Raw genomic sequence first — 26,635 nt, forward strand, 5'->3', positions numbered from 1 at the left:
TTTCTGGTTCTGCAAGAGCATTGTATTTGACTTAACATATTTGCCTGCTGATTTCCTCTTGTAATTCCTCAAAAATACGGAAAAGGAAGGGTTATTCTCTGTATTAAGATCCTTATAATTGTAAAAATACCTGCAGTAGAGTCTTGTACATACTTTACACATTTAATATTAAATAGAAAGAGAACATACCTCTGTATTATCAGGCAGTCCACAGAATGCATTTTTTGGCTCTGGGACTTGTGGAAATGCTGCTTTCCAGCAGCCAGTCCTGAATATCAAAAGCGATGGAATAGAAAGTAAAAAATAAGTAACGGTTGTGCCAAAAGCATTGTACCCTTGAACCAGCTCTTATCTTTCTTTTCCAGCACAGAAGAGAAATAAAAAACCCCACATTATCTCAGCACAGAATGAACACGTATCAGGAAAACACTAATAATTTGAGTAGTAATAGTTTCATTTGTGGTTAAAGATTCACTATAGTTATTTTCTTTGAAAGGAAATGAATTTGTCCTGCTTTTTAAGTCACTACAACCGGTGAAAGTGGCTGCTAAAATTTTGACAAGTTGGAAGAACAGTATCTTCTCTGAATTATTATGTATTTCTATACAAAGTGTGTGACGCAGAAAAATATCCTTTTTTTTTTCTGTTCCGCTTGGTCTATTTTAAGAAACAAGCTGCTTAGCTTGTGTGCTTTCAGATACATTCAGTTTGCTAGGACAATGCTAGTGAACGTTTCAAAATCTTTACTGGTAACCAAACATATAATTGCATATAATTGGTCTCCTTGCCATGTTGATACAAGAGGTCGAGGAAAAACTTGTATGGATCAGACAGGGAGGGACTTTGGGCATCACTGTTATCATACCTGTCTTAGAATCACTCATTTGGATTGATTTCTAGTAGTGTGAGTGAAAATGTTTTATCTATAGTACCGAGACACCTCTACCTTATTTGTTTAAGAACTGCAGGTGTTTCACACACCAACACAAAATAAATGCATAAATTATTTACCTTTTGCAGAATAAAAATGTGACAATTGCCACTAAAAGTGTCCCAACTGCTACCACAAGTAAGATCCATACTGAAGAAGAAATAATTTCTTCATTTCCTGAAAGACAAATAGTCATAAAGTATTATCATTGGTAAAGAGAAGTAGATGCACAGCTGTGCCAAACATCTACTCTGATGACTGACGGGTAAATGTTGATATGAAGATCAAGTCTTTAATTTAGCACCTTTGCAGTAACGACTGCTGGGAAGGATTAACGTTGAGCCTGTTTGTCCATCCCATCAATTAGCAGGTCTGGGCAGCAGCAAGAGCTGCATGGTATTTGGTAGTGGTACCTAAACCATGACAGCACTTCAGCTGCAAATATGTAACTTTCTATATTTATTTCCAATGTTAGAGTGCCAAGAGATTTATTAAGTCTCTTCCTCCTCTTCTCTGCAGTGTGGAGTGAAACAAAATGTGTGTTAATCCTTTATAGATCTGTGTGTCTGTAGATGCGCAACAGTGTGTGAGGCAGACAAGACATCACTGAGGGATGAGTAGCCCAAGGCATGGATTTGTTCTTACCAAACTCTACAGGTGTGCTCCACTCCCCCCAGGCTGGGCTCACAAAGCAGACACTGCCAGCTGCCCTCATTTGCAAGAGACACTTCTTTCTTGTGTTGTATCTTTGAAACGTGTGATTATTTCCCCCTTCCTAAAAACAAAGCAAAGCTGTGTTTTATTTTGTTGCATGTCTAGGTGTTGATAAGTGCCATTTACCCATGAAACTTCCATGAAGCTGTGAGGGCATTGCTTTGTAAAGTAGACTGCTACTCCTGAGCAAAAAATTACACATGTTAATATTTGTTATGTACATAATAAGTACACATCTGTGTATCCTAAAAATAACCTGTCACTCAGAAAAAATTTCAAGTTTAGAAGCTTTTTGTATTTTACACTATGTCTTGTAATTTCTAATGATACATATGACATACTGGTGATTCCCCTCAGCACATTGACAGAGGCAGAAAAATATGTTGAACTGGCTCATTTCAACACTGTTAGAATTGAGGAGACAGAATTGAGGAATAAACTGTCCATGTGCACCTCACCTTCCTCACTCTTTGCACTATGACTTTTCAGGAAAAGCATAACTTTCCAGCCAAACCTGTAAAATAAGTACAAGGCTGCAACAGTTGGTGTTACTAGAATTTACTGAAACACACCTGCTACTGAAGACTTTCAGGATAGAAGTGGGATATCAGTTGCACTTATTGGAAGGAGGTGCAGTGTACCTGGAGGGCGGCCTCCATCCCAAAGGGCTTTTGTGGTCTATGTTTCTTTTTTATAAACAAAATTAAATTAAATGAAAATTCACTGTGTATCTTTTCTCTGCTGTCACTGATGTGTAATTTCAAATTCTGTTCCAAATATTTGGGGCGGAGAGTGGCCAATGTAATGTGAAATGGAAAGTTTTTCAAAGCACTTGCAGAATAGTAATAAAGTTCTGCCCTTGAGTATATAATAAATGACATATATCATGATGATGTAAAGTTTGACACATTCATGAAATCTGTAAAGATCCCATAAAGCACAGTACATTGAACACATGATTTAAAGGCATTTGAGTGCCATTTATTTTTTGCACTATGAAGTTAACGCATATTGCTGATTAATAGAACAAGCAAACCTACTTGTATGGAAGTATAGATGGTTTTTCCCACAGGATTATCCTGTAAATTGAGAAAAAAGATTAGTTTTGTGTTTAGATAATGAGTCATCTTTATCTACAGTCCCCTTTTTTCTGCATTACTCTTTCTCATCTAGTTGACAGGTTGTTAGTAGGAACTAGTAAGTTATCTAACATTTGTTATCTAATTTATAATTTGCCTGCAAATCCAAGTTTATATTGTAACAAATTATTCTGTGAGAAAGTATTAGTATTTGTTTTCTTGACCACTAGAGGTGAGAAATAAATTTTATTTCAGATTGGTGAGTAAACTGAAACACCAAGCAAACCAGATCTGAATGAAACTCTATTCTTGAAAAGAAAAAGGTAGAAATCTGTAAATAAACTTTTTAGTTTATATCTAATGTTTATATTTTAAAACAAATGTCACTATATTTAGTTGCAAATGCTAGGTAAAATTACTTTCCCTCAGATGAAAATACTCAGGGCTGACATGGATTTAGGGATATTTTAGGCTGCCTTCCAATTACATTTTTGATAGAATAAAAATTCACTCATCCCTTCTGAATAGCCATAATGACTACTACAAAATGTGGTGACTACACAAAACTAATAGCTGTAGACTATATCATCACATTAGTCTGCTAGAGCTACATATTTTATTTAATATTTTGCATTTTGTATTACTCCATTTTAAACCAAAATGAAATTAATCTAAACTCTTTTATCAAATAATTGCATGCATACTTATGTGGCACCTGAACATTTTTTGCAAGGTATGCTGCTGTACAGGACAGCTTCCAGAATCTGTAAAAAAACCTAGCTTAAGCACAGGGATCGATCTAGGGGAAAGTGCAACGCTATGGTCTCCCTTTTCTTGTGTTTATAGTAAAATAATCTATGAGAAATGAAAACAGTGAGGTCATGGAAGGCTTCAGAAGTGCAACTTCAGAAAGACAGCTGTTTCTTGGAGAATTTTGGAAGAAGAGATGTATTAAAGGGTACTGCATTTTAGAAAATGAAGGAGAAAATATGTATGATAGGTGAAAGAGACTCCTTCCTGCAGGGGGTGATGGCACCAACTTCCTGACCTGATGAAGGCCTGTTGCTTGTTGGGTGCCAGGATCCTGGATGATGCAGAAGGACTTCCCAACTTGTCTGGCAATTAAACTATTGCCCCTTCCTGCTTTTCTGTGTGGGCATCAGTGATGTGGCCAGGGGTAACCACTGGAGGGGATGATGAAGAGCAGGAAGCCCAGATGGTGTCTCCTCAGTCCCCCCCATGAGAGGAAAAGGCTTGAGGAGAATTGCAATCATTCAACAGTTCAACACCTGTCTGAGTGCCTGGTGTCACAGGCAGGGCTTTGGCTTCTGAAATCTTGGGACCCTTTTTGAGAAACGGGCTGCTCAGCATGTGTGGGATGCATCCTACTGAGTGGGATGTGAGTATCTTTGCAAACAGCCTTGCTAACCTGGTTCTTATGCTTCGTGTAAAGGAGTTCCTTTAATATGCAGGGTTCTGTCTTGAGACATATGATGAACCAGGAAGACAGCTTATGACCAGGTGTCAAAGGGCAGACAAGAACAGATGCGTTGTTTGTTCCAGATCTCCCAATCAAGAAAAAGAACAGATGAAACCCTCTTTAGGCAGCCTGGGAAAGCCTCCCAGCCGCAGGTTTTCCTATAATCAAGGGAACTGCCCTGGCCTCGAGTGCAAAGTTACTGGTTGATCTACAAGGACAGCCTCCCCAGAGCACAAAAGCAGGCCATTCCAGTGTGCAGAAAATGGAGCAGGAGTGCCAGGTGAGCATGGCAGGGCATGAAGCTTGAGTCTGAGCTCAGAGACAGAAAGGAAATATGCAGAAGGTAGAAGGGATTTGGGAGGAACACAAAGACATCATCTGCACATGCAGGAATGGAATTGGGTAAACCAAATCTCAGCTGGAGTTGAGACTAGTGAGGGAAGTGAACCTGAGAAAGGTTTTTATGAGTGCACTGGAAGCATAAGGAAGGTTAAGGGGAATACAGCTCACTGAGTTGGGGGAACCTAATGACAAGGGAGGTGGAGAAGACTGAGGTGTTTGATGCCTTTTTAATTCCATTTTCACTGGAAAGGTTAGCCTTCAGGTTTCCCAGATATCCTGATCTATAAAGCCTTAACTTAAAACATGGCTGAAGAAGAAACCAAGAGTCTCAGCAAATTCAGTTTATCAGTGTCACACATGTAAAATGTGATTGAATTTCTGTTATTCATGGTGTTATGTATATTGCTATGAAATAGCAAGCCCGATCCAGACTAAATTCCCAATAGCAGAAATCTAGGGAATGCCTTCATCCAGACGCTAAGTGGCCAAACCTGGTTATAGTACAGACAGGTTTTCCTTTGTAGTCACCGTCTGCCACCCTGTGGTCATTTGCCGCAATTCTGCCACAGTTGCGGTAGTTCAGGTTTACTGCTTTTGCAGCGCTGCACAGCACTCCTTCCCTGTCTCTGTGAAAAGACCTGGAAAGCCAAGGTCTGAAATTGACTTTCAGTAGCTTAAATCACTCCCTCAGTAACCTATGTTTATTCGCACCACCTTTCTGCTTTCTCTCACATTTATTTTCCTTTTGATTAACATTATACAGCTTCAGCTTTTGGACCAAAGGGTGTGTTGCTTACACATGATATCTGGATAAGCTATTTACATTTCATATATAGAAAAGATTCATTCACCTCCATCAAATTCTACTTGTTAAGTGGATGCACATTCCTCTGTGCAGTAATTTCATCCCAGCTCTACCTTTTCACAGAGATACAGTCACCACCGAAAGGCCTCCAAGACACCTACAGCAGGTCTTGGTGAAATAAATGCATTTTCTGAGTTTTGAAAGAGCCAAAGCCATGGTATGTTTAAGTCTTGATTAACCATGCTTCTATTCTTAGTCCCACACAGTCACAGTCATCCAGTGTATCTCCAGCAATACCTTACTCAGGGGAGCAGGGATACAAAACTGGGGTGGTACAGCATAAAAAGGTGCCTGAAAGGTACAACCTCAAAGGAATGTGGTGCTACATATCAGGAAGGCTACACTGCACAAGAGAGACTGATTTTCTTTTCACCTATGTGCATTGGTAAATGTATGGATTAATGTTAAATGTAGGTGAAGAAATTTCTCTTACCTTATACTTTATGTCAATTTCATATTTAAAACACTTGTCTTTGTTAGAATGACTTATTTGGGGTCGTTGCCATTGAATAATGCAATTATTTTTAAGTTCATCACAGTTGACAGTGATATTTGCTGGAGGCATGAGCTTTTCTGAAATCATATAACCAGGAATTCAAATAATTAAAATAACTTGTTCTCTTTTTGCTTTGATAAAGGAGAATGCAATTGCAAGTAACACCTATATTAAGATATTGATTTGTATCCTTTTTTTTTTTTTTTTTAGGAAATCTCTTAGAAATAACTGCAAAACCATAGATCTTCAAATCCTGTCCTCAGCATCAGTAGAAATGGGGACTAAGCCAGGGAACATAACTCAGGAGCTTACAAAGACATAACTCAATTGCTTCTCCTTATAGAATGTAGCCTTGTTTGCCCTTTTTTTTTGAGAAAATACCAAAAACAATGTGACTTTGCTGGAAAGGATTTGCCACAGTAAAAATAATTACACAGGATGCTTCCAAGTAGATCACTACATGTGAAAGAGCATATGAAAATCTGGGATATTTTGTACACATATTAATTTCTTTAACTGGGGGTATGGTGCTGGTGCGCGCCATCCCCGCTGGCAATGAGAAAGAGAAATCACTGTTCAGATAAACTTCTCTTGACCAGTCTGCTCTGTTGGAAGGTTTTTGGCCATCATTGAAAGTACGGCAGGGGAAGTACAATCTCTTAAGTCCTGTGGACCTTGCTAAAACTAAAACCAGTAAGAGCTGATAGCTAAAGAATCTGAGGCAGGCTGCAGCTGTAGAGCTTTCTTGCTTATTTCCCTCATTGTTCTGTTGATTGGGGAATAGGTTTTCTTGAAGAGGCCACAATCTCTCACTTTCAGGTCTGGGTGAGACAGGGTACCTGTTTTTTTCTCAGGGAAAAATGCACTACCATCCTCATGCACTAATAAAGCATAAATAAACTATTTACTTACCTATTTTATACAGTTGAATGTACACATCATAGAACTGGATCAGAGAGTCTTTGCTAGAGCCATTCACCAGGAAATAAGCTTTTTCAGTCTCTATCCTCACATTTTGGAATCTGCATCCTGTATTTCTGCCATTTTCATCCTTAATGTAAAGCTCACATTCCATCGCATCGTCATATCTGTATACAGCAAGGCATTTTAGATAAACACAGAATCACAGAATCACAGAATCCCAAGGGTTGGAAGGGACCTAAAAAGATCATCTAGTCCAACCCCCCTGCAAGAGCAGGGTAACCTACAGTACATCACACAGGAACTTGTCCAGGCGGGCCTTGAATATCTCCAGTGTAGGAGACTCCACAACCCCCCTGGGCAACCTGTTCCAGTGCTCTGTCACTCTTACAGTAAAGAAGTTCTTCCTGATGTTAACGTGGAACTTCCTATGTTCCAGTTTACACCCATTGCCCCTTGTCCTATCACTGGATATCACTGAAAAAAGCCTAGCTCCATCATCCTGACACCTACCCTTCACATATTTGTAAACATTGATGAGGTCACCCCTCAGTCTCCTCTTTTGCAAGCTAAAGAGACCCAGCTCCCTCAGCCTCTCCTCATAAGGGAGATGTTCCACTCCCTTAATCATCTTTGTGGCTCTGCGCTGGACTCCTTCAAGCAATTCCCTGTCCTTCTTGAACAGAGGGGCCCAGAACTGGACGCAATATTCCAGATGCGGCCTCACCAAGGCTGAGTAGAGGGGGAGGAGAACCTCTCTTGACCTACTAACCACTCCCTTTCTAATGCACCCTAAGATGCCATTTGCCTTCTTGGCCACAAGAGCACATTGCTGGCTCATGGTCATCCTCCTATCCACCAGGACCCCCAGGTCCCTTTCCCCTTCGCTACTTTCCAGCAGGTCAACCCCCAACCTGTACTGGTACATGGGGTTGTTCTTCCCCAGATGCAAGACTCTACACTTGCCCTTGTTAAATTTCATCCAGTTTCTCCCCGCCCAACTCTCCAGCCTGTCCAGGTCTCGCTGAATGGCAGCACAGTCCTCTGGTGTGTCAGCCACTCCTCCCAGTTTTGTGTCATCAGCAAACTTGCTGAGGGTGCACTCAGTTCCCTCATCCAGGTCATTGATGAAAATATTAAACAGCACCGGTCCCAGCACCGACCCCTGAGGAACTCCACTAGTCACAGACCTCCAGCTAGATTCTGCGCCATTGACCACAACTCTCTGCCTTCTTCCTTTCAACCAGTTCTCGATCCACCTCACTACTTGATCGTCAAGCCCACACTTCCTTAGCTTATCTATGAGGATGCTGTGGGAGACAGTATCAAATGCCTTACTGAAATCAAGAAAAACTACATCTACCGCTCTACCATCATCCCTCCACCTAGTCACTTCCTCATAGAAGGCTATAAGGTTGGTCATACATGACTTCCCCCTCATAAAACCATGTTGGCTGTTCTTAATGACCCCCTCATCCTTGATATGCCTAGTGATGGAGTCAAGAATAAGTTGTTCCATCATCTTTCCAGGGATGGAGGTAAGGCTGACCGGTCTATAATTACCCGGGTCCTCCTTCTTGCCCTTCTTATAGATTGGTGTGACCTTTGCCATCCGCCAATCCTCAGGCACCTCGCCCGTTTCCCACGACTTACCAAAGATGATGGAAAGTGGCCTAGCAATGACCTCCGCCAGCTCCCTCAGCACCCGTGGGTGCATTCCATCCGGACCCATCGATTTACAGATGTCCAGTTTGCATAGCTGATCCCTAACCCAATCCTCATCTACCAAAGCAAACTCCTTCTTTGTCCTGACTCCTTCTGGGGCTATAGAAATCCGGGGCCCTCGGGGAGAGTCTGCAGGAGTAAAGACAGAGGCAAAGAAGGCATTCAGCACCTCTGCCTTCTTTATATCCTCTGTCTCCAGGGTACCCACTTCGTTCAGCAGTGGGCCTATATTGCCTCTTGTTTTAGTTTTATTTGCTATGTATTTGAAGAAGCCCTTTCTATTGTCTTTAACCCGACTAGCAAGATTGAGTTCCAAGGAGGCCTTAGCTGTCCTAATTGCCTCCCTACATCCTCTAACAACTGTCCTATATTCCTCCCAAGCGGCCAGCCCCTCCTTCCATAATCCATAGATTCTCCTTTTCCACTTGAGTTTGCCCAGCAGCTCCTTGTTTAACCACGCCGGTCTCCTAGATCCCTTACTTGACTTCCTACTCATTGGGACGCTCCGATCCTGAGCTTGGAAGAAGCAGTCCTTGAATGCTAACCAACTATCTTGAGCCCCTTTACCGCCTAGTACACTTTCCCATGAGACTTCCCTTAGCAGTTGACTGAAGAGGCCAAACGGGCAATGTGATGTGTTGAATGAGAATTTGGACTTCCCTAGGCTCAAGCAGACCTACTTACCTTGAATTCTGCCAATAGAGAAAATACTGGGTATCTCCTGGTGCATCTTTGCCTGCCTGCCAAGTGCAGTTCATGAGGGAAATGTTATAAATCACACAGGAGAAGTTTTCAATTGCTGATCTATTCATGCCTGCAGAAACAGGAATATCCATTATGAAGAAAAATCGTGTGACTGCTCTAAGCTGGAGGATCTTGGCACACCTGCAGCTCCAACTGGTTTCTGGTTGGGTCAGGAATGACTTGCTTCATTTTAAGGGAGTGACATAGAAGTTATTTAAACTAACAGATTCAGTGAAGAATTTGTCATAATTGCATCTGATAAAATAAGTCTCAGGGAAGCCAACACTACCACAGGCTGACACGTAAAGTGGCTACCCCTGTGCTTTGAATTGTTCCTATTCAAAAAGAGACACAAAAAGATTCAGCATCAAATTTATAATAGGTGAGTCTGGCATCTCTGCTGCAAGTATCACATAGTAGGACCAGTAAGGTGCAAATTCACTGATTTTTGGGTGTAGAGGTTACTACCTACCACATGTAAGACAGAAGGCAATTTAAGCACAACTACTCATAATAAGAAGCACATTACACTCCCCCTCAGTGGGTTGCCCCATGAAAGTGTTCTACTCACAGTCTGTGCAGTGCCAGCCAACACACAACTGGGTGATCAGCAACATCCACTGAGTCATGAAGATGAGTGCAAGAGGAGCAACCATATCTTCCTCCTTGGAGACAGAAAACAGTGAAATGCGATGAAGGTGAAAGATGTGGATGTGAACCACTCTCCTAAATTCATGTAGTCTGGCCTGCTCATATGCTTGCTTCTACACTGTCTGACCATCTCTCAGTTCTGGTGGGAGGAAAAATTCAATAGACTTCTCAAACAGTCAGAGAAATGTTCAAATAAGTAACAACAAAGTTAAAGAAGTTGTACTTTTCTGTAACAAAACATTTTGTCTAATGATTTACGAAGCTGGTGATCTGGGGACCACTGCATAAATGTTACATACCTACACCTGGTGACTGCTCTCTTAAGGTCTAATTTATCTATCTGCCATATACAAAAGTTAGGAAGAACAGACATCAAGCAGAGGGGTAAAGAGCTGCAAACAGAAAATACCAAAATGGATCACAACAATATCAATCAGTTCAAGTTACCCAATGGTGAATATGCTAAGTTTGATGAAAGTTCATGTACTGTCAAGGATTTTTTTGCATATATGCATTAAAGTGGATCTAGGATTAATATCTAATTCCTACAAATTCAGTATCAATCACAGTAAGCAAATGAATATTGTGGCTAGGACATTTCTTAGCAGGCAGTACTTTCTTTGCAAAAAAACCTTCATTCAACTTAGCTCCATGTATTCCTCTGACAACTTTTGAGATTTTGCCTGGGACATCACTCCTCCAGCCCTGGACTTCTTAGAGTCTCATTGAATACCTCAGCAAACAAAATAGATGGAAAGATGAAGATGGACCTACCTTCTATTTCAAAACATCTTTATCTTGTTTATCTTTGTATCATAGTCTTCCAGATCAGAGAAGATAAAAAGACTGGTATTTTAAATTATTGCATGGCTATAAATAGGGCTGTCTCCCTTACTGCTTGTGTTTTGGGGAACTGTTGTACTGTCGGAAGTGTTGCAAGATATGACATTCATCACTTCCCTCCTGATCCTTACCAAATTCCTGTAATTGCACAACTCATGATTTCGTATAATGTGAACAAGCAATTAGCTGGTTAAATTTTCCTTTCTGTTGTACAGAGCCCCCTTGTTCTTAGGAATTCAATGAGTAGAAAGAATCTTTTTCTTTTACAGGTATTTCTCTCTAGCTCTAAATAATACTGAGTAGTACAGAGCATCTCTCAGTACAAACCGTCTCTGGGGCCTGGAAACAGTGGGAGCTCCCTGCAGTGGGTGAGAGCTGGTAGCCAGGGTCTGTCCCGTCTCCCCAGCCAGCATCAGGGCTGCCGGGAACACTGGGAAATGTCACAGAGAATCAAACTGGGTTCTGGAAAACAAAGGAAACAGAGTTTAAGTGCATCAGTCTTTTTCTGTCCTTTCTCCCAGCCTTTCACCTCTCTGGGTCTCTGTCCTCCAATAGGTCAGTTCCCAGAGTGTTAAACAGTTTCCCACCTACTCCATCCATGACACATCCAAACAGGGAGCTCTGCTCACTTACACTGCAGGAGCAGAGAGGGGAGTTGAGGTGAGCCATGCAGACCCAGACATTGTGCTGGGAAGAAGGAAGGCTAGGGAACAATCACACTGAAGTTGTATTTACTGATCCTGAACCACTTTAAGAATGGTTTTAAGGGCAGTTGTTTCTGTGAGAGAGCTGTAACTCTACGCTTCTATGGAGATTTCTTGGAAGAAGCAGTTGGCCCACAGCTGGCTGATGACTGTAGCTGGATTGCTTGGCAGTGTCTGTATCTTGGACACCCATCCATCACACCATTTAGCAGGGATGCAGTGGGATGTTGCCTGCCCAGGGCAACAGTATGTTTTTTCTGTGCCTAAATCTGGTCCTGGGAAGTGCTATCAACTTCCAGCATACGAGTCTTCCAAATTATACATCTTGCAATGGGTGGACAGTAACAAACACATCTGTCCAATGCTGGGTTCTCTTTCTCCAGCTGATACCTCAACTGCGTAGCAACTTGTGCACTCAAGGCAAAGCCTCATGTTCCTACTCCGAAGATCTCCTGAGCCTGTAGATCAGGCAGCAGAGGAGCATCTCTCAATCTAGTGCTCTCACAGATATGCACCTTAGTAGCACAATAAGGAAGTCTGGGTTTTGGGGTTTTAGGGTTTGGGTACTTTTTGTTTTTAAACTGAAATATACTGCAACAGAACAATCCAAACAGCCCACAAAGACAGTGGTGTTACCACACAGACAAGGGAACTGTCCTACACAGGGGATTTTTTTTGTTGAGGCTTTCAAAAAAATAGAAACAAATTAAAAAAAAATAAAATCCTGAAGAAAGGCTGGTGTTATTAATGGTGCTACCAAAGTCTGTTACCAGCCTTTCCCATATAGTGTTATATTGGGTCTTTGCCCTCAGATAGGAAAGGGATACCTTAATCCCTTAATCACCTCCCAGGATGTGATTGGTGACAGCCAAATGGCTTCACTAAGGGCAAATCATGACTGACAAATTTGCTGGCCTTCTATGACAGGGTTATAGCACTGGTGGAAAAGGGAAGAACAATTGACGTCATCTAGCTGGAGTTGTGCAAGGCATTTAACACCGTTCCACATGTCATCCATGCCTCTGTACTGGAGAGACATGGATTTGATGAGTGGACCACTTGGTGGATAAGGAATTAGCTGGATGTTCCCACTCAAAATGTTGTGGTAATGCTGCTGGAGCACCTCTTCTGTGAAGACAAGCTGGGAGAGTTGGGCTTGTTCAGCCTGCAGAAGTTTCAGGGGAGACCTTATAAAAGTCTTCGAATACTTAAAGGGGGCTTACAAGAAATCTGGATAGGGACTTTTTTACAAGAGCATGTAGTGACAGGACAAGGGGGAATGGCTTTAAACTAAGAGAAGGGAGATTTAGATTTGATATTAGGAAGAAATTTTTTACTGTGAGGATGGTAAGGCACTGGCAGAGGTTGCTCAGAGAAGCTGTGGCTGCCCCATCCCTGGCAGTGTTCAAGGCCAGGTTGGATGGGGCTTTGGGCAACCTGGTCTAGTGGAAGGTGTCCTTGCCTATGGCATAGGGTTGGAACTAGATGATCTTTAAGGTCTCTTCAAACCCAAACCATTCTATGATTCTATGATCATTTTCTCATACAAGTATTGTTCAGAAGACAAGTGTTCAGGAGACAATTTTCTCATAAGTCTATTTGTTGCCTTCAGATTATGTTGCTACATCCTTCAGCACAGTATGCTCTAAATGTTGCTCACAGCCATTTACAAAACCAAAAATTTCCTCCCGCTTTTCATCACTTCATATCTGTGGTAGATGAAAAAAATAGCTTAAAATATGATTGCTGACAGGTATCAGATAACTGAAAGAATGTAAACAGCATGGGTTGAGATAAAAACAGTTTAATAACTAAAGTACAATATATTACTACTACTACTATTACTAATAATAAGAATGATAAGGGAAATAACAAGAGGAGAGTATATAAAACTCAGAGGGGAAAGGAAAAAAAATACCAGAAAATACAAGCGGCGCACAATGAAATTGCTCACCACCTGCCGACCAATACCCAGTCGGGCAGTGATCTGCCCTTCTGGGTGACTACCCCCAGTTTATATACTGGGCATGACATGCTGTGGTATGGAATATCCCTTTGGCTAGTTTGGGTCAGGTGTCCTGTTTCTGCTCCATCCTGGCTTCTTGTGCCCCTCATTTTTTGGCAGAGCATGAGAGACTGAAAAGTCCTTGATCAGGGTAAGCATCACTTAGCAACAACTGAAACATTGGTGTATTGTCATCATTGTTGTCAGACTAAAGCCAAAACACAGCACTGCAACAGCTACTAGGGAGAAAATTAACTATACCAATGAAACCAGGACACTATCCATACTTTACTCCATAGCATTCATGTCATGCACAGGTATCACACTTCCCACCATCACTTTTCCTGTCTTTTGATAGATGTAAATATATATACACACAGATATCATTCCCCTAGTCTACGGACCATCTCTACAAATGTTTGTTGAGTTCATTCAGTCCATAACTTGGGGCTCCATTTTTGTAATAGTCCCTCTGGACAGAAGAGATGGATGGTGTGTAGTGTTGCATTGTTGCATGATGAAGCTCATTCCCATTCTATTACAGCCGCACTTCCCCAGTTTTGTCGAAATTCATTCTCTGTTAATGTGGTGATCAAAAGGGTGACAGGTTTGGATCTTCAAATCTAGAGTGATGGAGATGGGTGCCACGTGGTGCCCAGCGCAGTGAAGAGTGTATAATGGCCATAGAAGTGATAATATCAAATGTTATACATCACCATACAGTTCAATTCACTGACCTTTTTCACCCAAAATCAAATCTCCTTGAGATACAAACTGGACTTTCCCACATCCTCCCTCCAGGTGAACCCAGGTCCCTGAGCAAAAGCAATCCTGTGGGTGATTTTGTTGTTGCTGAAGCAGGAATCACCCAGAGTGTTTTCCCCAGCAAATTCTTTATGTGCACCACAGGAACTTTATCTCCCTCTACAGTATGTAAAAGTCATGATTGGCTGGGCCAGCCCTGTTGGCAGATCCTCTGGTGTTGACCAACCAGGTGGCCTTTGGTAAATGTGTATCCCAGTGTTTAAAAGTCACACCACCCATTGCTCTCAGTGTGGTTTTTATCAGCCCATTGTACCGCTCGCTTTTCCCAGAGGCTGGTGCATGGTAAGGGATGTGATATACCCACTCAATGCCATGCTCTTTGGCCCAAGTGTCTATAAGGTTATTCCGGAAATGAGTCCCATTGTCTGACTCAGTTCTCTCTGTGGCGCCATGTCGCCACAAAATCTGTTTCTCAAGGCCCAGGATAGTGTTCCGGGCAGTGGCGTGGGGCACGGCGTATGTTTCCAGCCATCTCGTGGTTGCTTCCACCATGGTAAGCACATGGCGCTTGCCTTGGCGGGTTGGTGGGAGTGTGATATAATCAGTCTGCCAGGCCTCCCCATATTTGTACTTCAGCCATTGTCCTCCATACCAAAGAGGCTTTAACTGTTTGACTTGCTTAATTGCAGCACATTTCACACTTGTGAATAACCTGGGCAATAGTGTCCATTGTTAAGTCCACCCCTCGATCATGAGCCCGTCTGTATGTTGCACTTCTGCCCTGACGGCCTGAGGTGTCATGGGGCCACCCGGCCAAAAATAATTCACCTTTATGTTGCCAATCTAAGTTCATCTGAGCCACTTCAATCTTAGCAGCTTGATTCACCTATTGGTTGTTCTCATGTTCCTTAGTGGCCCAACTCTTGGGTACATGAACATCTATGTGGTGTTTCAATGGTATCCACAAGATATTAAAAAGCTTTAAAATTTTCAAATGCTACTGTAAAAAGTCTGGTGGCAAAGGGGAAGATGTGGGAGGATGTTTCCTCCACATGTTGGCCCTCTGAGGAGAAAAGGCAAAAAGTATAATTTTTAATAGTTTCAATTAGATGGCTCCAAAAATAAAGAGGTGGTGGCAATGCTGAATACATATACCAGATTAGTTTCACAACCAGCAATTCTATCATATCACAAGCCATTACTATAAAGCACACCAAAGCGAGAGCCGTAGTCCAGGTCCCACGGATAAGTATCACTGCAGGGAATGCATATGGCAAGTAAGGTATTAGATAATGCAAATCTGAGACCAAGCTTGACCAGTTCTGAGAGCAAATAAAAGATCTGTTTTTATCTCAACCCTTCCAGCTCCATGTTGGGTGCCAAAAAATGCTATCATGGTTTAAACCCAGTCAGTAACTAAATATCATGCAGCTGCTCAGTCACCCCCCCCCCCCCCTTTTCCCTCTCTAAAGGAGAATTGAAATAATGTAAACCCCATGGGTTGAGATAAGAACAGTTTAATCACCAAAGTACAATGTACTACTAACAGTAGTAATAATGATAAGGGAAATAACAAGGGGAGAGGATATAAAACTAAAAGTGGAAAGGAAAAAAGCCCAATAAACACAAGTGATGCACAATACAATTGCTCACCACTTGCCGACTAATACCCAGCCCAACCTGAGCAGCGATTTGGGCCTTCTGGGTGGCTCCCCCCAGTTTCTATACTGGGCATGACATGCTGTGGTATGGAATATCCGTTTGGCTAGCTTGGGTCAGGTGTCCTGTTTCTGCTTCCTCCTGGCTTCTTGTGCCCCTTCTCACTAGCAGAGCATGAGAGACTGAAAAGTCCTTGATCAGGGTAAGTGCTACTGATCAACAACTAAAACATCAGTGTGTTATCAGCATTGTTGTCAGACTAAAGCCGAAACACAGCACTGCACCAGCTACTAGGGAGAAAATTAACTCTACCCCATCAGAAACCTGGACATAAGAAAAAAACAAAAATAGTCCAAACAAACAAAATTATTCATGGAAAATGCAATCAAATAGAGAGAGGCTTTTAAAGATAGATTCTTGGGGAATTGCCTTTACAAGAAACATTATTTTCTCTCTTTGCAAGAGGGAAAAAATATAAAAACCTGTAAATTGCTGCTGTCCTTGTTGCAGCTGGGGTAATTTACTTCAAGTAGCTGGTTCAGTGCTGTTTTATCAAGCAAGTACACATGTTTGAAAAAATTCAGGTTGCTTCTTTCTCTTGCATAGCCATTATGTCACTTCAGTAATTGCTATCGTTTCTTCAGTTTCATGCATTATTGATTGATTCTTATATTCTATCTATTAAAAGAATAAAAAATGTTGTTAGTGTTTCATGCATGAGATTAGCCATGAGATTACAATTTCTAAATTTCCTGTCATTCAGGGATTCATAATTTGTTATATAAAAGCTACAGTGGGACTCTGTCAATGGGAGGAAGTAGACATGTCTAGGTCTTCCTTCCAAGATGAGCTCCCTAGAGTGGAACAAAGACTTTCAACTCAAAAGCCAGAAACCTCATATTTTTAAACACAGAAATGTTAACATGACGAAGGAACAAAAAATAAAAAGATGCATATAGGCCCACCAGTGACCCAGTGCATCCTTGCAGATATGTTCTTGCTTCCAGACCTGGCTGTAGCCAAATAAAAGACTGCACATTGCAAATAGGATGAAACTGCAACATGCTCTCTGGATGGGCAGTTCCATATCTAGATGGGTGGTTCTTTCTATGTCTGTCAGTTGCTGCTTCTTACAAGTCTCTCCAGCTCTTTGCATAAGCTAGAACCTCTCAGCTCTCTGTTATACTTTATTGCTTACCATACCCTAAAAACCTTTCCTCCTTTAGTATCATTGCCAAATACCAACATGGCTGTCAATATCTGCTACGGCACAACTGTTTTTGTCCAGCAGTAGATTTCTTTGTCCCTTTTCTCCTCACAGCTGGCCAACAGTCTGTATTATTAATGTGCTGAGAAGATGATGCTCAGCGCTGTTCTAATGATAACATGTGGCTTACAGGGAGAGCAGGGTGAAAATGTAATTTCTCCAATGCTTCAGGTAGATGAATGACCACAGTTTCAGAATGGAAAAGGAAGAATAGAAGAATCATTTGCATATTGACCTTCTCTTTCAATATCTCAAGAACAAAAAAAAGAAAATTTATCCTTACTTCTGTGCACCTTTCTGGCACTTATGTCATACCTTTGAGACTGCAGTGGATCCTTAATTACAACAAATTTCAGGCAAATGGAAAGAAGACATACCTTGAAATCCATTGGACAGAGCTCATGGAATGGGTCTCTTGGCCGTGGTATTGTAGCAGATGCTTTTTTCAAATAAGTTCTTCTACAGTGACAAAAAGGGTTGATGAAGAAAAAAGTTAGTGTAACTATATAATAATGTTCCTGAGGTATTATTTTACCCCTGGAGGACAAAAGTAGTGAAAAAGTAACTACAAAATTACTTAGGCTGAATACAATGGTGCAATTTCATTGTTCAGAATTTGAAATATAGTAATTTATTTTATTACTTACTAGAGAATGATTGGAAATTGCTTTTTAAAGTATCTGAATGTGAAATATCCTCAAAGCAAAAAATATTACAGGGTCTGATGGCAGGAACGCAGCAATGACATAAGCCCTTGTCCCAATATTGGGAAGTTTTGTGTTATACTGATCAAGTGGATAAGAAGGTTAGAAACCAGAAATACAGAACCAATTTGAGGGTCAAGATTCCTGCTATAGTTCCATGTTGATTTTTCCCCTTCCTCCTCTCGTTTAAAAAGAGGCCAGAAAATTTCTTTTGGGGAAAGTGGTGTTATTTCAGCTATGGAATAAAATCTTTGGACAAGAAATAAAGCTTACACTGTGCAGAGCAAAAGTACAAGGCCTGCTGCCAGCACTGATATCAGAGATAACATATATGGTGAAGTAGATGTAAGCTGGCTTGTTCCTGAAAGACAAGAAGTCACCAAAGTGTTCATTAGTATCACAGAAGAGGAATGATTGCACATCTATGTGCAGTCTGCTTTGCACTATGTCAAGAACCAGTATGAAGTCAGTTCTTTAGCTTCGCACCTCCTTGCCCCGTAACATGTGAAGGAATGGGGCATCTGACAGTATGTGGACTGTCTGTGGTGATTTGAGATGTTACCAAGCATTTTGTGAGGAACTGAGACCTACAGAGTACTTAAAAATCCAAGATGGCAGATCATTAACAGGGGAAAACAGAAGTTTATAAAGCCAGAGGTATAAATGGTAGAAAGAAAAGAGCTGACAAGAGATCTGAAAGAGTTCTGCTTCAATCGCTATCTCCTTGCAAGAAGCACTCCAGAATGCTTGGAGAACTCATTCATATTGAGATAGAGAAATTCTTAACTTTTTATTGTAGTATATTAATGTGCAAATATCAATGTGCTTTCATCTCCAAGTATGAAGTAATAAATGAAGCAGACAAATAATAACTGAGGGAAAACTAAGGCAGGGTAGTGATTTTCATTCTTACCAAACTCTACAGGTGTACTCCACTCTCCCCAGCTGGTGCTCACTAAACAACCATTGTCAGTTGCTCTGATTTTGACACTGTACCTTTTTTCTGTGCTGAAGCTCCCAAATATGTAGGAGTTTCCTGTGATGCTGCTTTCCTAAATGTAAAACAACTAGACTGAGAACTTTTTATTAACTAGACGTACAGATTTTAACAATATGTCAGGTTCATTCAATGATGCAAAAAATTACAAAGGAAAATTTTACATATATTCCTGTGAGCAGACTAGAGTGAAATAACAAAAACCAAACACTTAGTAAATTAGCTTGCTTCATCCTAATTCCTTTTGTTGGAACATTTTTGTTGGTGGTGATATGAAGATGAAATATGAAGTATGCTTCTCTGACTCCTTAGCCTTCGCTAAACAAAAGGGATTTGGGGAAAAAAAAAACCCAAAACAATAGTGTGTTTTCAGTCAGTAATGGGCTTATTTTACTATAAGGTAGCTCTTTAAAGATCTAGCATTCCCTTACTGTGGATGTTTTCAAAACTGAAGTAGAGTTTGACGGCCAGATTATACAGAAGTGAAAATTGCTACATATGTTGAAATCCTTCTCAGAAGAATATTGAGACTTCTTAAAAACTTGATTATGTATTTTTTGTCTTTTTTCTTTACACTGGCTTAATCTTTCAGGTGGTATTTTCTTGGCTCCTCTATCTCAACCCCTTCCAGACATTATTAATAAAGAAAAAAGTTCTCCACATTTTGCGTGTCTTGAGTGTAATATGGAATTATGGACCGTATTTCTGCATATACATAATTGAGTAGGAATTAGAAAAGATTATAAAATGGAAGATTTTGTGACTTGCATAGAAGTAGCATGAAGTTCCACATGTGCAGGTGTTTTTTGTACTATGCTGTAGAAAAACACGTTTTAAAACTTTGAATTTAGGAAACTCATCAAAAACCAGCACACAGAGTACACTGAAACTGGCAGTGAGAAACCAAAACAATTTGGTTGGAGGATGCTCTGATATAGATAAAATTTCAACCCAGCATAAACAATAGATTTATACCGTAATAAAGACTTACTGTTCTAGATGTGTTTCTGATGTTTTTCTCAGGATCAGCCTAGTAACAAGAGAAAAATTTATTTATTTTTAACCAGCTGTGCAGTGGATTGAAAGCATTCCCTTAATTTGCTGCTCCTGTCTGTGAGGGGCAGCAATCCTCAGCTCATGCAAGAAGGGCACTACACATCAAAAAAGAAAGGTTAGTCAAATAGGGAAAGAGAACTGGGTATTGGTTGTATGGTGGTATATATGGAAATAAAAGCATACAAAATACTATTAGGAATAATTATTATTCTTACCTTATTTTCTATGACAATTTCATATTTGAAACAAGCACGTCTTTTCACATGACTTGTGCGAGGTGGTTGCCACTGAATTTCACAACCATGAGAAGCTTCTTCACAGTTCACAGTGACATTTAATGGAGGGGTGAGTTTTTCTACAATAATAGAATCAGAAATACTAATGATTAATAATCATCTGTCTTCACTCTGCCTTTTAAAAATATAGCTAGATGTTCAAACAACTGGTTTAAAAAGTTTTACTGCAGCTTTACCAGAATTTTTATATTCACCCCATATTCTGAAACAGGACTCCCTGATTTAACACTCTAGATGAGGAACCCATTGTATCAGCAACAACAGTAGATAAAATTAGAAAATACAAGCAATTGCTTAGATTTTACTGAATTCAACATATAATCTGTGCAGGTTTTTTAATAGACGGTGTTCATATTAAACGGAGGTATGTGGTTTTTTTTTTCTTATTAACAAAATTCTTCCATTTAAAAAATGAAAGTTTTTGCTCACAATATTAAGGTAATTGGTTCTTTTGTATTTTGTGGATGAACAGAACTACGAGATCTAGATCCACTCAGGCATCCTTAGCTAGTTATTCTGCAAAATGACACCTTTCTGTCAGAGAATAAATATTTGACTGAAATGTCCACAATTTCCATACTTATGATTTCAGATTGTCTCTGCATTCATTTATTTGTGTTCATTCTTACACTTATGACTTTTCAGCTATCAAGGCTGAAGAAGAGAAAAAAATCCCTAACCCATGTTCTGAAAAGCAGTATTTAAAACATTTATGCTTTTTTTCCCAGGGATTAATTCTTCATTCCTTTAGCATAAAAATGGAAATAAAATAATGAATATAAAAAGTCCTTACCAATTTTGTACAGGATAATCATCTTCTTATATGACTGAATGTTTTGTCCATTTCTAGAACCATTTACCAGGAAATAAGCTCTCTTATTTTCTATTGTCACATTTTGGAATCTACATCCTGTGTGCCTTCCATAATCATCTTTGATGTAATTCTGGCATCCTGTGAAGTCTTCTTTCCTTTACATGACATATTGCATCAGTTAAATATTGACAATGTCACTTGTCAGAGAGAAACCAAAATTCCCTAGATTCAAGCAGACCTACTTACTTTGAGGTCTTCCAGTACAGGAAATATTGGGTATCTCCTGAAACATTCCTTCCCACATGCCAAGTGCAATTCATGAAGGAAACATTAAAAATGACACAGACAAAATTTTCGATTGCTGTCCCATTCATGCCTGTGAACACAGAATATCCCATGTTCACTCTGCAGAAAGACTGTATAAATGCACAGAACATGCAGATATCTGCAAACTCATTTAGTAGTTTTTAGCTATCTATCTGATTAGTAAATCCAACCGCATATTGTCTGGGTCTTGCAGTTGCGTGCTTACTTTAAGACAGCAGCGATTTTATTTGTGTTGAACCATGAGGATTATCTGCCATTGTTAGAGATGCTGAAGATGTGACTACAATTTAATCAACTCTAATCAAATGAGGCACCATGATGTAGTGAAAGCTAATAACAAAGTCAGTCACTGTTGTATCCTTTGTTTATCTAAGGTCTTTCAACGAGATGCTGACATTTTTCTCTTTCTAGTTTATACTTGAGGACTGGCTGAATTGTTCTTGTGGCTTCTTGCTTAACCGCTCCTCTTTTAATAACTCCGTATTTGTCACTTTATCATTATTTACTTAAAAAAGAGGTAAGGCCATACTCTCATGATCCTTTTCTGTAAGTAGTGATGCAAACAGTTTAGTTTCTCTGTAGTGTACTCTTCCTCCTGAACTGTCTCTTATATTGTTTGATAATGATAATAAAATGCATGGTGCAAGCATTTCAGTATCCTCACAAGCATCCTTTTTTTCGTACATGAATAACTTATTTTCCACTATTTTGGTATCTTTAGCTATGTCTGAATCTTTCTTGACATTCTTTACATTTTCTCATGAAAGAGATAAATTACTTAACAGAGTGAGACAGATGTGATGATTGTGATAGCACCCAACTACATAACAACCCACTGTTTTAAGCACACACACTGCCTTCTTTTATTTAGTTAGTTACTATTTTTGAGTCAGTTTAGATTGCCCATCTTTTGGGCAGATGTTGGAGACTGTAGTAGTATCTTCAGAAAAATGCCAGAGTAAAGAAAATTTTCACCTGCGATCTTTTGTGGTAATCAAGATTATTAACAAGGCAGGACAGGATCTCACCTGTGGGCATTGAACACAAAATTATTTTTACTTTAATTCAGTACTTCTTGAACAGAAAATGTATAAACCGCTGTTGACCCTTCAGCACAATGGATTAGGTAAATTGTAAAGGATTGTAGCTAACATACTTGCTATTGGAAATTAAGAAAAGGAAATTAAATTGCTTTAACCTGATTCTGAAACTGCTGTCTATTGTGGGATGGTGTTTGTCTTACCTAAGTTTACCCAAGTGCTGTGTAAGTATGCCAACAGGGCATTCTGTGCTGCCTTAAGAGTGCCTGGAAAAACACAGTTTATTCAGCCTAGTCTAGAGGAAGATGAATGGAGACTTTGATATGTTTATTTCTTGCAAGTCACTGAACAGATAGTCCAGGGTGACCAGTCCCGAAGGATCCCTCTCAGACTAACCTATCCACCTTGGTCAGGTGAATCCAGAAAGATTCATTCCTTTCTCTTCTTACATCATCTGGAATCCATAGATAACTACTAAACAGAAATGCTGCCACTGATCTTTTCCCACTGAAAACTGCAAAATTATTTTTGAAAATGCCTTTTACTCCTCTTTCTTATAACTGTGATAGCATTGTATGCTTCCCTTTAGAAAAACAATTGCAGTAGAATAGTATTATTTTCCACAGAGATTGTTCAAATTTCCTTTTACGTTTCAAATAATTCCTGTGCAGATTATTGGTCAAAATCTTAAGAAAACTTACGTATTTCTGTGTGAAGTTGTTTTCTTTCTGCACTGTGGTTTTTAAACTCTCTATGAAAATTAGCTTCTGCTAGATGCTGTGCAACAGCACAGGCCACTCAGTTACCTCTTAGAGAATTCTGAATCCTGACACACGTCCACAGGAGATTGTCATGCTAGGAGTTTGGAAATAGCAGTGAGGTCGAAATCCTGTTGCAGTGGTTATTCTTATCCAGGTTGATTAGAAAGCTCATTAGGTGATAATAAAAACTGTCCAGTAACCTGCTGATTATAAGTAACATATAACCATGTAGCTTACTATGTCTCAGTACTGCTATGATTTTTATAATCAATGAAAAGGAAGGTATATAATTGAAAAAATCCCAAAACCTTACACTTTGTTTTTATATCACATTTTTTTGCTAAGGTAAATATCTGTGTTGGGTATAGTGCTTAATACTAAACCTCTGAGGTTTATTTCCCAGTTTGGGCTCTGAAACACTTTGGAAGTTATTTTTGCAAGGGGGAATGTATGCAAAGGAATTACTGCTTACATGGAGGATGTGCTGTTAGGGTAAAATTATGACTACATTCCTGCAGCATTTTCAGAGAACTGTGAATATGTGAAATTTTCTACTTCAGTATTAAAATTGTAATAAGAGAAAGGACACTGACACACTTCTAGTCTACTGGTGTCTAAATGCAGTACAGAAGAGATTCACTCTGCATAGTGATTTTGCTTTATGGATGCAGATAGCTAAAATTTGAACATTTCCAGTCTGACTGGGTTTTCAAGAGAAAGTGACATAGGCACTCTTCAGTGTTGTAATGCAGGTCTTAACAAGCAAAATACTGCTATGTGGATGAGGCCAGTAATACTTGAAACTTTTAATTTTAGAATATTTTTTTATAATTATTTTCAGACCATACGAAGAACATATCATAAAAATTTTGGCCAAGACATTCATCAGACAAAACTTGTATTTGCAGATAGTATCTATCTACCCCTCACATTTATTTTACAGCATTAAAACTAGCAGGAATAACAAAATACAGTGTTCATTTGCCTAGCTTCTTTGGAGTAAAATAAAAATAAAAAATAACAAATAAAAGCCAAACAAAACTCAGAAAAGAAAATAGAAAAGAAAACCAGACAAAGACAAAAGCAAACTTACCTCCTCCTTGAAAACCCGTTTCCTTCTGACTGTTACAGTAATGGTGAACAAAAAGGATGGAAGATGTGAATTTGGCTTGGTGGTGTATTTTCGTGCACTTTGGCAATGTGATTTCATTAAGTTCTTCTGAACTGCTCATGTAATAGGGTGTAAAAACCCGCCTACATCTTCCTCATTTCCCTTACCCTGTACTTCTGTAATGTGACTGGGAAAAGCGTAGTAACAGCCATTGTTTTTCACCATGGAGACAAATAGGTAAGAAAAGGACACTCTCATTGTCACTTCATTTACGTATTTTCCACTCATTTCTGTCACTTATTTTTCATATAAGAGTTTGTACCAGGCAGAATCTCAAATGAAGGTGAATATGTGCATCTACCTTGCAGTTCAGGTATAGATCAGGTATCAATATTTCAAGCCACAACACTGTTTTCTGCTTACTGCTTAGGGTCACAGGTAGTGACAGGAGAATAAGCTTAGTGCTCTGGATTTCCCAACAGCTGTTCCCAGCTTTGCACTTGCCAGCCTCATTTCCTGTAGATGCGTTACAGGGCAATATCACCAGACTCCACAACTTTTTCACTTGACATGTGTAATCATTTCTCTGGGCTGGGTGAATTCAGTGCAGAGAGCAGGACAAGTTCCAATACATATGCAAATGCCCTGAGTGTAGCAAATCAACACTATGTCACTTGTCTGTGCTGGTGCCCTGGTCCCAGGAAGGTTGCAATGCCTCTTATCCTCTGTCTGCAGAGTCTGAATGTCCACTTTCCAACTGCATTCGACAATGTGAGTACACACAGTGTGGTGCTAACATAGTCAGTTTTGGACTGCCCGGTCACAGATACCCACAACTGCCCTTCTTAACAGGCTCTGAAATGAGTAAGCCCAAGGCTTTTTTGGTATTTTGACTGCTCTTGACACTGAAGAGCGTGCCTGTGTCCTGAAAGGTGTTTGTCCATCAAACCAGCTCTTTGCGAACTGAGAAACGTAGCAACTGCCTTTTAGTAATTTGAACAGGCAAATGAACTTATTAAAGAAGACAACAGCATTTAAATCTGATTACTTACAATGTTCACTGAGTATACTAGTTTTACTATACATATCTGTCATATCTCACTGAAAGAGGAGTGTTAAATATGATCGAATCTGTCCTGCTTCTGTCTGTATCTTGTACAGCTTCATTCCCACCAGCAAAGCTCTTGTTGCTGTTCTAGGCAAAGGAGGGATTGGGGGTGTTTTTGAGATGTTTCCTCTTCTTCAGATCTCAATTCCTCAATTTTATTTATATGGTAACAACAGGACACTAGCATGTTCCCTGCTAAGACACTTAATTTCAGGACCTACAGAAATAAGGCTTTTTGTTCTCTTTCTCACTTTCTGTTGTAGACATATCTACAAAATTGGAGTGAATTGTGTTTTTGGATAGATTTGTACCAGCGATCCTGAAACCTCATTTTCTATAAGGTATGTACTCCCTGCTCATCTAGATGACAACAATATTGTGTAGGTTCAAAGCTAAACAACTGATTCTTGTAAGTGTCTGTAAGTTGCACAGAATGAAACAGGTCTTCTGAAGAAAAGATGTAAGTATGTAATCACACTGATGTCAAAGCTTTTCAGTATGGCAGGAAATAATAGTTGTGTAATGGACACAGTCTGTAACCTTGCTACTATTATGTTCTAGTTTAATAAATGAAAATTTCTCAGAACACTTAACACTGTTAGACAGATGAATTATCCAGGAAAACAACTGTAATAGTTCAGTGATTTCTTGTATTTTTGGGGTTATGTTCTCTAGTTCATCAGCAGGATTGCTGTTTTCCAACATGTCAGTTAATTCTACATCTTGTCCTTGAGTCTGTTAAGGGCAAATTGCCTAGGAAAAACAAAAACAAAAACAAAAACAAAAAAAAAAGAAGCTAAAGAAATTGAAGGATTTAGAAAAGCCAGAGCAGAAAAGAGTTTGAATCCCATCAGTGGTACATACAAACTCCTAGATGATTAGACACTTGATATACACACTCTACATTCCAACAAGGAGGTAAAATATTGGACCTGATCTAGAACAGTAGGTATCACTAGGTCATTTATCATTATATGAACACATGAGCCTTCAGGTTAAGCCACTCATTACACCGCTGAGTGGGTCCATGCAGTATAAAATTAGGGATGTTTTCTTTGTCATCAATGACAGAGGAGTAACTTGTCCTTCTATTTGATTCAGGCCATATTATTTAATTTAGCTCCAAGATGTGGTACCTGGTGAACTTACCCAGGAACAGGCTGCCCAGGGGAGTTGTAGAGTCTGCCTGTCTGGAGACATTCAAAACCTGCCTGGACATGCTCTTGTGTA

The 26,635-nt window shown here is 39.8% G+C and overlaps 3 protein-coding genes across 7 annotated transcripts in view; all 3 read right to left on the reverse strand.

Moving 5' to 3' along the window:
• LOC136013540 (granulocyte-macrophage colony-stimulating factor receptor subunit alpha-like) overlaps positions 1-1,700 on the reverse strand; it is a 33,509-nt gene extending 31,809 nt beyond the window's left edge. Inside the window, exons 1-3 of the mRNA XM_065677547.1 lie at positions 1,577-1,700; positions 1,012-1,108; positions 190-268 (exon numbers count right to left, since the gene is read on the reverse strand). Coding sequence (XP_065533619.1) covers positions 190-268; positions 1,012-1,108; positions 1,577-1,646 — 246 coding nt within the window. The 5' untranslated portion in view covers positions 1,647-1,700. The remainder of the gene's footprint in view (positions 1-189; positions 269-1,011; positions 1,109-1,576) is intronic.
• A 946-nt stretch (positions 1,701-2,646) lies between these two features.
• LOC136013384 (granulocyte-macrophage colony-stimulating factor receptor subunit alpha-like) lies at positions 2,647-10,851 on the reverse strand. The gene is made up of 6 exons (XM_065677142.1): positions 10,723-10,851; positions 9,869-9,962; positions 9,238-9,367; positions 6,820-6,995; positions 5,845-5,984; positions 2,647-2,724 (listed from the first exon to the last, which is right to left on the reverse strand). The coding sequence occupies exons 2-6, from the start codon at positions 9,951-9,953 to the stop codon at positions 2,647-2,649; spliced, it is 609 nt and encodes a 202-aa protein (XP_065533214.1). The 5' UTR covers positions 9,954-9,962; positions 10,723-10,851.
• A 2,432-nt stretch (positions 10,852-13,283) lies between these two features.
• LOC136013541 (granulocyte-macrophage colony-stimulating factor receptor subunit alpha-like) lies at positions 13,284-24,503 on the reverse strand. Of its 5 annotated transcripts, none has more exons than XM_065677549.1 (10): positions 23,232-23,348; positions 22,361-22,413; positions 21,305-21,434; positions 21,038-21,213; positions 20,164-20,303; positions 19,884-19,922; positions 18,809-18,947; positions 18,169-18,256; positions 17,569-17,650; positions 13,284-16,602 (listed from the first exon to the last, which is right to left on the reverse strand). In XM_065677549.1, the coding sequence occupies exons 3-10, from the start codon at positions 21,430-21,432 to the stop codon at positions 16,534-16,536; spliced, it is 861 nt and encodes a 286-aa protein (XP_065533621.1). In that variant the 5' UTR covers positions 21,433-21,434; positions 22,361-22,413; positions 23,232-23,348; the 3' UTR covers positions 13,284-16,533. The 5 variants fall into 5 exon arrangements, with proteins under 5 accessions (XP_065533621.1, XP_065533623.1, XP_065533620.1 ...); XM_065677551.1 differs by lacking the exon at positions 23,232-23,348 and adding an exon at positions 23,127-23,144; XM_065677548.1 differs by lacking the exons at positions 22,361-22,413; positions 23,232-23,348 and adding an exon at positions 24,280-24,503.
• Positions 24,504-26,635: the final 2,132 nt, after the last annotated feature.

Source organism: Lathamus discolor, chromosome 4 (assembly GCF_037157495.1).
Source record: "Lathamus discolor isolate bLatDis1 chromosome 4, bLatDis1.hap1, whole genome shotgun sequence".
NCBI classification, from domain to species: Eukaryota; Metazoa; Chordata; class Aves; order Psittaciformes; family Psittacidae; genus Lathamus; species Lathamus discolor.